This window comes from Nannospalax galili, unplaced genomic scaffold (genome assembly GCF_000622305.1).
Source record: "Nannospalax galili isolate Female #2095 unplaced genomic scaffold, S.galili_v1.0 scaffold700, whole genome shotgun sequence".
In the NCBI taxonomy this organism is placed as follows: Eukaryota; Metazoa; Chordata; class Mammalia; order Rodentia; family Spalacidae; genus Nannospalax; species Nannospalax galili.
In genome coordinates, this window is record NW_008346151.1 from 288,492 (window position 1) to 300,501 (window position 12,010).

General features: G+C 40.7%; 1 protein-coding gene across 6 annotated transcripts in view; it reads left to right on the forward strand.

Moving 5' to 3' along the window:
* The window catches only part of Cep192 (centrosomal protein 192), a 114,399-nt gene extending 102,389 nt beyond the window's left edge, over nucleotides 1–12,010 (forward strand). For 3 of the 6 annotated variants that reach the window (XM_029568062.1, XM_029568064.1, XM_029568065.1), the window contains exons 43-46: nucleotides 424–545; nucleotides 3,614–3,743; nucleotides 4,960–5,018; nucleotides 11,743–12,010. In XM_029568062.1, coding sequence (XP_029423922.1) covers nucleotides 424–545; nucleotides 3,614–3,743; nucleotides 4,960–5,018; nucleotides 11,743–11,881 — 450 coding nt within the window. In that variant the 3' untranslated portion in view covers nucleotides 11,882–12,010. Of the gene's footprint in view, nucleotides 1–423; nucleotides 546–3,613; nucleotides 3,744–4,959; nucleotides 5,019–11,742 lie in introns of those variants that run through there. The other 3 variants (XM_017800484.2, XM_029568068.1, XM_029568066.1) reach the window with 2 other exon arrangements.

Consider the following 12,010-nt stretch of genomic DNA (forward strand, 5'->3'; position numbering starts at 1 on the left):
TATCTACATTTACATTGGAGGCAGGAGAATTAGACTATACACAGGATAGGGTTTGCAATTCAGGGGATTTAAAAATCATGCCTCTTTATAATTAAAATTTTTATTTTATCTTATGTGTATGAGTATTTTGCCTGCATATATGTAAGTGCACCACATTTGTGCAGTGTCTGTTGAGTTCAGAAGAGAGCATCAGATCCTCTGGAACTGGAGTTATGGACAGTTGTTAGCTGCCAGTGGATGCTGGGAACCGACCTGGGTCCTCTGCAAAGAGCAGCAAGTGCTCTTAACTACTGAGCTGTCTCTCTAGCCCCATCCTTTTACAGTGGTTAATAGGAAGTGATGAAATTCCCAGAAGTAAATATCTTTGTGGTTTCTGGAATGTTAATTTTTTTTTTCCTCTCACCTTATGATTTTCCTATACAGAGCATCAGAGCAGAAAATGATCCCAAAGATTCTGAGTCTTCTACAGACACCCTCATTAAAATAGATACTGCAGTCATGCCCCGGAGACATGCTGCATCCGAGACCTCTGTTCACACATCTACGTATGTACACAGTTGGTTTATCAATCATATGAGTTTCCCCCAGTATCCCTGAGATGGAGCTGTAGTAGTTAACAACCTTTGTGTTCTCATAAATATGTACACTCTTGTATCTGGCTTCTTTCAGCTTAACATCTTCTGCTTTCGTTAGTGCTTTTGAGTATAGCTGTAGTTTGTTTCTTTTATTTTATATTCTATTGTAAGAACATCACAATTTAGTTTCCCATTGACATTTGGGTATTCTATAATTTGAGACTACTATGAATTAAGGCACTGTGAACATTATTTTATGTATACGTTTCTGAAGATGAATGTTTTTATTTAGTTTGGATAAAATATACGTAATTTACTCAAAATTGTTGGAGTACACGATAATCATGTGTTTACATTTATTTATTTATTTATTTATTTATTTTATTTGTCTGTCTTTTTGAGACAGGGTCTACCTGTAGCCGTAGCTGGCCTGGAACTCACTTTGTAGATCAGGCTGAACTTGAACTCACAGAGATCTGCCTACCTCTGCCTCTCAGAGTGCTGGGATCACAGGCGTGTACCACCACACCCAGCATGTATACCTTTAAAACAAGATGCCAAATGGTTTTCCCAAAGTGATTGTGCCAATTTATAGCCCCATAAGTAAAGTATGAAATTAGATTCTGGGGCTGGAGAGATAGTCCAGTGGTTAAGAACATTTACTGCTCCTTCAGAGGACTAGAGTTTAGTTCCCAGCACACTTATCAGGCTGCTCAGAGCCACCTATAACTCTAGCTCCAAGGGATCCAATACCCTCTCCTGGCCTCTGCAAGCACCTGCACACATGGGCCCATATACATAACCAAAATGGATAAAAACAAATCTTTTAAAAACTTTATTTTTATTTTATATATATGAGTATTTTGCCTGTGTATATGAAAGTGTACCCACATTCATGTCTGGTGCCCACAGAGGTCAGAAGAAGGCATCAGAGTTAAGGAGTGGTGTTAGCCACTCTATGGGTGCTGTGATCTGAACCTAGGTCCGCTGGAAGAACAGTAAGTGCTAAGCCATCTCTCCAGCCCCCCCCCCTTTTTTTTTAAATTTAATAGCCACATGATTAGAAGAAGCATTTCATTACAGCTTTAACTTATTCAGTAACAATTTCCAGAGCAAGGATACATCTCTTTCAAAAGTGGCTGTAAATTTTTAGGTTCACAGCCCCCCCCCTTTTTTTTTAAATTTAATAGCCACATGATTAGAAGAAGCATTTCATTACAGCTTTAGCATATTCAATAACAATTTCCAGAGCAAAGATACATCTTTTTCAAAAGTCAGCCCCCATTCTTAAAATGTTTAAATGTAAATTTTATATCACCAATTTACACTGCCTTAATGGTAATATTTATTCTACCTCAAAATTTTTCTTATGACTGATTAATGATTAGGTATGATTTAGTTCTGGAAGAAGATTCTTGGAAGAGTGTGTGTTAAATGCCTGCTAAATTTTATATATAAATTTGTTTATTCAGTTTCTAATAGAAGGATTAAGGCATTGTTTGAATGGTTAGAACACTTCATAAAGATTGTTCTTGCCATTCTCTTTCTGCTGTCACACATCTGGTCATCTTGTATTCTTTGAGCACTCACCGTGCAGTGGGCACTGAAGATGGCGAGTAGAGGTGGCAGGTTTCAAATAGAGGAGCCCTGGAGTCCCATTTTCACACTGGCGTGTTAGATCACAAACCCTGAAAACTGCTGGGGAAGTAAACAAGAAATGTGACAGACAGCTTGGTCTGTGGTGTCTGAGAGTTTTCCTGAAAGGGGACATTTAAGTTAAGGTTGGGTGGACACAGGCCATATGAGGGGTAGAAGTTCCAAGCTGTGCGGAGGAGACTGTGGGCTCTGGAGCCCTCCATGGGAAAGTGAAGTGGTATGAGGGAGGCTGGAGAGAAGGGGAGAGGCACATACTACAAGTATGTCTATCAAGGAGTAGGACTCCTCTGGAGAACTGCAGAAGCCACAGAAGACATGTCTAAAAACCTTTGAGGTCACTTCTAGACTGACTGGAAGGAGGACAAGCAGAGCAGCTGATAGTCATGGCTGGATTTCAGTAGTCCAGGATTTAAACAGTATCAAGGAACATGAACAGAATGGGTGGATTGGCTGAGTGTGTAGGAGGGAGGCCTGGAAGCTGCAGTGATGTAAGTGGTGAGAGAAAGAAGAGGTTGTCTGGGTGGCTCCCAGAGCCATTCTCTGAGATACAAGTAGAGAGAGGATCGGGTGGGAGGATATTCACAGGTTTATTTTGTGTTTGTGGAATGTGGGGTTGTTTTAGAGAACAGAGGGAGATAGTTTTATTATCACTGAAGATGAGGTTTGTTGCCCAGTGACCATGTGTGAGCTAAGGTATAGAGTATTAATGATACCTACAGGAGACGGGGCTGCAGTTTGAAGTTCATAACCAAGCCAATGGGGGAAAAAAAAAAAAAAGAGCAGAGAGGTTGAGGGAGCAGAGTGGCAAAAAGTCTGAAAATTTCAGACTGAAGCAAAGGAAGTGCACCTGTCTCTGAGGCAGAGGGGGCAAGTCAGAGCAGCCTGTGGAGTGCAGTGTGAGTAGTTCAGGTGACAAGAGCTGAAGTAGATGGTGAGCCAAACTTCAATGAGAAATGGAGAAGGCTACCTCCACAGTGTCCCTAACCCAGCACCTCTAGAAGAGCCTCCCCACCACCATCATTCATATTCACATAGATTGGATAAGTAACAGTATAATACCACTTTTCAAAGTTAGCAGAGAGAATGCATAGCAGCACTACATAATATACAATATAAGAATAGTTTGTTGGGCTGGAGAGCTGACTTAGTGGTTAAGGTTGGTTCCCAGCACCCACATAGCAGCTAACATCCATTCTTAAGACTCTAGTTCCAGGGGTTCTGATGCCCTCTTTTTGCCTCCAACAAGCATTGCGTGCATGTGGTACACTTATAAACATGCAGGCAAAATGCTCATGCACATAAAAATAAGTAAAATCTTTTTTAAGAAATAGTTTGTTGTTACAGACTAAATAATTGCCTTTTGTTGTAAACTTGTTCCAAAGCAGGCAGCTTGACTTGAGCCATCGTGGAGTGTATGCCCCAAAAGATGTCTACATGTTCCTACCCACTAAACTTGGGGAATCCAGGACACTGAAAGTCAATTTGCGAAACAATTCCTTTTTTACACACTCAGTAAGTTGAAAATGTTACTGTGGGGTTTCAACAAGTTAATACATTTGACTTTATTTGGGTTTTTATTTTGGTCTTTTGGAGATACGGTCCCCCTGTAGCCCCAACTGGCCTGGAACTCACAGAGCTCTACCTGCCTCTGCCTCCTGAGTGCTGGGATTAAAGGCATGTGCCACCCAGCCTAGTACATTTGACTTTAATAAAAAATTTTTTGATGATTAGAAATGTATTCTAGCCAGGCGTGGTAGCACAGGCCTTGGAGATAGAGGTATGTGGATCTCATTGAGTTTGAGGCTGGTCTGTTGTACATAGGGAACTCCTGGCCAAGCTTGGGCTACAGGGAGACCCTGTCTCAAAAAGAAATGTATTGTGTAGATTATATTTAAGTTGTAATGAGTTAATTTAAAAAAAATATTTCTTAATTTTATGTGTATGAGTGTATTGCCTGCTATTATGTAAGTGCACCCGTGTTGTGCAGTGCTCTTGAAGGTCAGAAGAGGACAAACTGGAGTAGTAGATGGTTGTTAGCTACCATGTGGTTGCTGGGAATCAAACCCAGGTCCTCTGCAAGAGCAGCCAGTGCTCTTAACCACTGAGCCATCTCTCCAGCCCCAAGTTAATTTTAAAAGTACCTTATTACTATATTTGAAATTCATGATCTTTTATTTGAAAATCACTTGCTTTTTTAAAAAAAAAATTGTTTTAACTTTCTGGGCTCTTTTTATTCCTGTATTCTCTGTCACACAGATACAGTTCTGGATAACTTTTTTTTTTTGCCCCCATCTTTTTGAGACAGGGTCTCCCTGTAGCCCCAGCTGGCCTGTAACTCACTATGTAGACCAGGCTAGCCTCAAACTCACAGAGATCTGCCTGCCTCTCTGGATAACATTTTTGTTAGTCAAAACTAGAGTCAGTATATGTTAAAACTCCCTTAAATCTGTTTTTATTACATGAGCATCTGTTCTCCTGCCCAATTTTTTTGGCTGTATCTAATTTTGGGGGGGTGGTCTTTTTGAGACAGGGATTCCATGTAGCCCCAGCTGACCTGGGACTCACTATGTAGACCAGGCTGGCCTTGAACTCACAGGTGTGGGATTAAAGGTGTGCACCACCACACCCAGCTGTGATCTTTGGTGTATCTCTAAAGCAAAGTTTTATGTAAAATAAATAACCTATATACAATATGATACCTTCATGAAGTGTATCCTGTTATTTTCAGCTGAAATTTTTGAGTCCCAGAGAGCCTTTCTATATCAAGCATTCCAAGTACTCTTTGAGGTAAGTTTATCATAAATCATAGTGTTCTCCCAAGGGTACAGGATTTACTTCTTGATATTGAGGGCAGGCAGAGTCTCTTCTTTGCAACTCCCCTTCTTCATTGTCATCAGACAAAGCTTTCTGCTCACCCACCTTCAGAAGTGGCCAGCCAGACGACAGATCCTGCAGGGAGTGTGTTGTGGCCATAGAATGTTTGACAGTGTGGCAGCCAGCAGAGTTGTGTCCCAGCTTAGGATTCCTCTTGCCCATGATTTTGTCTACAACATCCACAGCTTAATTATCTCGGAGCTAACTTTTAGACTAATTCATGCTTCAAATGCTGTTTTCTCTGGTCAGTACTGAGAATCAAGGGTTTACATTTTTACTAATTGGGGCAAAACCCTTTAGTGAACTAGAAACACTTTCATTATATTTTCTAGTTGTCATCTTTCGGGTACATTATGTTTTTCTTAAATCTGGGCCTTGTTTGGGGAATTGTTTTCTTTTTATTTTCTCCTTGTTTTTTTTCTTTTTTTTTTTTTTAAACTGAAGCAGATGGATTTGTGGAGCAATTACCAATGTTAGCTAGATAAAGCAACTAGGTCCTAAGACAAGTTTTGGGAACAGGACCACAAAGATTTAGTCTGTAGTTGGTCGGAAAGTTAGTTATCTTTGAGACATTATACATTTATAGAATATTGGCATTACCTAAATGGCAGTATAATTTTGAGAATTAAAAGGTCAGATTAATTTCATATTAGCCGTATACATATTGCTTCATCTCAGTTTTTAAAAAAAAATTTATTTATTTTATGTGTATGCATGTATTGCCTGCATGTAGGTAAGTGCACCTGTGTCATGCATGCCCACAGAGGTCAGAAGAGGTTGTCGGATCCCTTGGGACTGGAGTTATGGACAGTTGTTAGCTGCCATGTGGGTGCTGGGATTTGAACCCCGGTCTTCTGCAAGAACAACCAGTGTTCTTAACCGCTAAGCCATCTCTCCAGCCCCTCATCTCAATTTTTAAACAAGATGAAGCACATCCATGTGAAGGTACCTGAACTTGGTAGTTTTGCCACTTCTTTTGTAGATTCTAGTTGCACTGTAATAGCCTGGTAGGAAATGATGAGAAATGACATTTTGCGTATCTTCCAAAAAACAATTTTGAACATATAAAAAGTATAGCCAGTTATGGTGCGCACACCTAAAATCCCAGTGTCTCTGGGTGCCAGCAGTTGGGAAGCCAACCTAGACTACATAACAAGACCAAATAAAATAAAAATGGTGTTCACTGTTAGACAGTTAAAAATGTCCATTATTGTTGAACTTGTTGACCTGTGAACTTGTTGACTTGCTGCCCTAATGGTACAACGTTTTGTCAGGTTGAACTGCACTTTTGTGTACAACCTGGGTGCATTAGTTACTTTTCTCAAAGCTATTTCAAAATACCTGACAAAAGCAACAGGAGAAGAAAGGGTTTATTTTAACACACAGTTTGAGTTCATCATAGTGGGGAATTTGAGAGACAGTAGGTCACATGGCATCCACAGTCAGGAAGCCAAGAAAGAGGTGAGTGCTGTGCTCAGCTTACTTTTTGTATTACTCAGTCCAGGACCCCAAGTCTTTATATTGGTGCTGTGCATATTTAGGGAGGGTCTTCCCACCTCGCTGTACCCAATCTAGAAACTCCCTTATAGACACACCCAGAGGATTGTCTAGGTGATTCTAGATCCTATCAGGTTGACAATATTAACTACCACAATGGGTCTGAAAGAACTTAGATACATAAGAGGTTTTTAGTTGTTTTGTTTGTTGTTGTTTGAGACAGGATCTCATTATGTAGCCCTGGCTAGCCTAGAACTCACTGTGAAGACCTAGCTGGCCTTGAACTCAAGAGTTCTTCCTGCCTCTGCCTCCCAGGTGCTGGGACTAAAGGCATATTCCACCATGCCTGATTGCCATAAGAGAAATTTTTAGGTTAAGGAAAATTTGAACATTTTCAGGTAATCTAAGGGTTTGGATCGCTCAGATCTATTTTGTTTATACATTCTCAGCATATTTAAAACTTTTAGACTCTGAAGACAAATTTAAAGGGAATTATTTTGTGCTTCATTAATGGCAGGTTCTTAGGTCATTCTGATCATTAAGTATTTTCAGAAAGTATTGATGGCCATTCATTATTAACATGTAACTATAAATGCACAATGTTATAGATTCCTAGATTCCAGCATCAATTTTAGTAACAATGAGTATAAATCTCATATACTGCGGAAAGTACTAACTATATGTAAAAGAAAACCCTCAGGTACAAAAGACTTCTCTGCAAGCATGAAATGGCTTAGAATCTGTGTGAAGCAAGGTAAAAAGGCCAGCATCTTCATGGTCATGAGGAATAGCAGGAAGTGCTGACCACTGGACCTCACTGGAGAGTATTCACCACAAAACTGCAATAGTGAGAACTATTCTCACTGGAATTGATTGCTTTTGTAATTTGTCCCAAATAACAGGGGCTTTGACTTTTGACAAAGCGACTCATAAAATGTAATTGCTAGTTGAGAGCAATAGTTAGTTTTGGCAAATGGAAGAAAATTCCTAGTCTCAAAACCCTGAGAAACCGTTCTGAGCCTTTTATTAATTACATTTTCTGTTTATTTGATTGTGGTCTGCTCAGTGGCGCCATTAAATGCACACTTCCAGTAAAATAATGTGACTGCTCATCTGTAAGGTATATGAGGTTATGATCACCTTATACATATTCCTTTGCCAAGACCACTGGAGGCTTGGCTATGCAAGTTCCAGCACTCACACAAAAGTGGTGTGTTGCTGTGGGCTGTTTACTGACTGCAGCATAATGAGGCAAGAGTGCCCAAGAAGTCACAAGAGCTCTGCCTAGTGCAGAGGTAAGCAATCATGAATGTTTGGCCGATTACAAATTAGGTAATAAGGAAAAGAAATATTAGTAGCATATTCATGGGCAAAGGTTCTTCTGGGGGTCCCTAACTGATCATTTCTTTCTTAGCTCTTCTAAAAGACATGTTCAGCTGGGCCTGGTGGCACACACCTTTAGTTCCAGCACTTGGGAGGCAGAGGCAGGCAGATCTCTGTGGGTTTAAGGCCAGCCTAGTCTGTATAGGAAGTTCCAGGACAGCTGGGGCTACAGTGAGGCCCTGTTGAGAGAGAAGGAGGGGAGAAAGTTATGTTTTACAGTTATGTTAACCTTTTGTGTATGTGCTACATATACGTACACACGCACGCACACACACACACACACACACACACACACACAAACACACACACGTATATATCTGGTCTCCCCTGAGGTGCAGTAGCCTGTGGTTTTCCCTTTGAGTGTGCCCTTGTGTCCACACTCAGAATGAGCTACTCAGTCCTGGTGAGTTCTTGAGATGGCAGACCCCAGGTGTCACTTCAGAGAGGACAGGCCATACATAAGTGGCAGCCACTTGTCATTGACTCTTATGACCAATCCCAGAATACAGGAAGCAAAGCATTTGCGTTGTTTTACATTTCTTTGACAGTGGTGGTATCCTGGACATACTTAATGTGGTGATAGCTTTTTTCTATAAAAATACTTCTTTCAAATTTGAAGGGAAGAAGAAAGAGGAAAATGATGTTTGATGGAATCTGTGAGCTCTGTTAAGCTCTTTCCAGCTGGTGGACTCACCTGATGGCCACACTGCCTTCTCCATGCACTTGTGCTCTGGTGCCTCTCTTGTCAAAATACTTGTGGGGTAGTATGGAGATTTGAACTAAGCTTTTCCAAGGGCTCAGTGAACTACTCTTTTCCCATCTGCATGAAGAGTAACAGATGAAACTGTTAATAGTACAAATTCTGTCTTAGACATGTCCATCTTGCTCATAGTGCTGTTGAGCTGTGTTAAATTTCATGGCTCTTTCTGAATAAGAAGATACATCTATTGTAAGTATAGTTTATCAGTACTTTGAGTTAGCTTTCCTGTCAAAATACCTAAGAAGCCGGGTGTGGTGGTGCACGCCTTTAATCCCCACACTCAGGAGGCAGAGGCCACTGGATCTCTATGAGTTCAAGGCCAGCCTGGTCTACATAGTGAGTTCCAGGACAGCTGGGGCTACAGGGAGACCCTGTCTCAAAAAGACCAAAAAAAAAAAAACCTAAGAAAAGTTAAGGGAAGAAGAATTTATCTGTCTTATGCTTTGAGAGATTGTAGTCCTTATGCTTTGAGAGATTGTAGTCAGTTTGCTCTGTTGCTGTTGGGCCTTTGATGTAGCAGTTCACCTTATTTCAGGAAAGCAAAAAGAAAAGGGGAAGGACCAGCAACAAAATTGATCCTTCAAGGGCATGCCCCAGCCTTCACCAGCCTCTCCTACTGTTCACTACTCTACAGTAATGTCACCAAATTATGAATTATGATGAAATGGTCAGAGCCCTCAGGATTCAGTCGCCTCCCAGTCATCAGATCCGCCAGCTGGAGACCAGGCTGTCAACACATTTAGGGGATGCTTCAAACCCTCCAATTAAATCTCTTCCAGAGACTTATTTTGAGATATTTTCTTATTTCTAGTAGTTCATAAATGATAGTGCCTTTTTACTCTGCATATTGAAATGCTAGCTATCATTAATGCCACAGACTAGGTTTCATTTAAAAAGAAAAGGAAAAGCATTTTAGCTTTAACATAACAAAGTGCATTGAATTTAGGGAAAATAACCCTGACTTTAGATAAAAGGATAAGAGCAAGTACGTAATTCAGTGAGCGAGTACTTGCCTAGCATGTACAGGGCCCTAGCATCAATCCCAGCACTGCAAAAATTTGATTTAAAAATACGTAGATAAGTAGCAATGGAGATACACATTATCTTTGCTATGGATATGTGCATGTGTACACAGCCCTGTGTATCAGTGGATTCTGTATCACCAACTGTAGATTGAAAATATTAAACAAAAAGAATTGGGTCTGTACTAAACAAGTACACACTTTTTTCTGTCATTATTCCTAATATGGCATAACAACTATTTATATGCTATTTACATTGTATTACATATTACAAGTCATGTAGAGTTGATTTAAGTATATAGAAGGGTATGCATAGGTTATGTGTAGATGCTACACTTTTTGTAAGGGATATGAGAAACCACAGTTTTGGCTGTCTGGGAGGGTCCTGGAACCAGTCAGTACCTGTGTACCGCAAGAGACAAATACATATGCTATAAAGATGTTACATATCTCTTATCAGGTATATCCAGGAAAAGGACTGTAGATACGTAAGTTCTCTTCTAAATCTCTAGCCCAACATGTTCTGCATCTTAAAGCCAATACTAGGTTTCATGAGACAACATTGTTAGTAAGAGCATATGCCACTTCTGATCACCACACTTCAGTCTTGTTGCTCTGAGAAGAGAATACAGGGTAAAGGGCTTCCCTCTATGAGGAAAAGTGTGAAACTGTCAACTTTCACTTTTAAGACCAAAATTCGATGATGACACATAGGACATTATGCATAAAGTGTACAACAGTCATTACCACAGCTATAAAGGTATATTTCGGGGTACAGTTCTATGGATGAGAACAAACCTACAAACCTTCCCTAATAATTGCTTTTTTTTTTTTTTGGGTCTTTTTGAGACAGGGTCTCCCTGTAACCCCAACGGGGGCCTGGAACTCACTATGTAGACCAGGCTGGCCTTAAACTCACAGAGATCTGCCTACCTCTGCCTCCTGAGTGCTGGGATTAAAGGCATGTGCCACCACACCTGGCTCCTAATGGTTAATTTTAAAAAGCTGACTATCTTTTAGCTGTGACTCAGCAAAGATAGAAAAGCCTGGGGAGAGATGGGGATCAGAGCAATAGCTAGTAATCTCTGAGTAGGTAGAATGTACTGTGCTGAGTACTCCAGCCTCTCACTTAGTCCTTCTTACAATTCAACAAGGAAGGTCTACAACCAGCAAACTTTGATGAATGTACAAGAGACATGCCCAACTACAAAATAAACAGCAGGATTTGAGCAGAGTTGGGTAGACTCCTCATTCAGTGCTCACCACCTAGGAGGTAGGTTTGCATGGGCCTCCTTGGGAAGTAGTGAGTGGATGGTGATGCCGGAGGAAGGTGAGTAGGAGCACATAGGTTTGGGGCTCTGGGGGACAGAGGAGGCAGCTGAAAGGCACTGACACAAAGTAACTGTGGCACGGGAATCTGGACATTTGAAATAGCTGTCACTGTCAGGGCTGTGCTCATTTCCTCTTCTGTTTTAATTAGATAACCAGAGACACAGTTGCAGTACTGTGTCAGTCTGTTTGGTTTAGTGGGGGGTGTTGGAGATATATATAGCTCAGTTGGTAGAGTACTTGCCTTTAACATGCACAAAACCCTGGATTCCATAACCAGCATCACAGAAGTCCAGTGTGGCGGCAAATTCCTGTAATCTCAGAAGTGGAAGGAAATAAGGGGATTAGAAGTTCAGATCTTCCTTGCTCAAACTGCATAGCAACTTTGAGCTCAGCTTGAACAGCATGAGACCCTTGTCTCAGAAACAGAAACAAAACAATGCTGTGGACTGAATCCAAGGCCTCAGGCATGCTAGATTTTTCTTTCCTTGTTCCAGTTTCTTGTTAAATAGTAGCATCAAAGAAATTAGGAATAGCATTCAGTGGTGTATCTTGATTCTTTCCTTAGGCCGGTGTCAGCACTGTCCTGTGGCAGGTGGCTACTTGTGCTGTCACCTTACCTGCTATCATTCCCTTTTCTCCACAGAGCCCGACATTATATCCACATCCCCATGTACCTCAGACCAGAGTCAGTAGGCAGATTTGAGGCCTTACTTGTTATCCAGACAGATGAAGGCAAGACTGTCGCTGTTCGACTAATAGGTGAAGCCCTTGACAAAAGTTAACCAGGATATGTTTTGTGTAAATTACATGTTATATTTTGGCAACTTCATTTTTTTACACCAAAATTATGCTGTTGTATATATTTTGTATGATAAGTTACATGTATATAAATGTAGTCTTTTTGTAAGAAT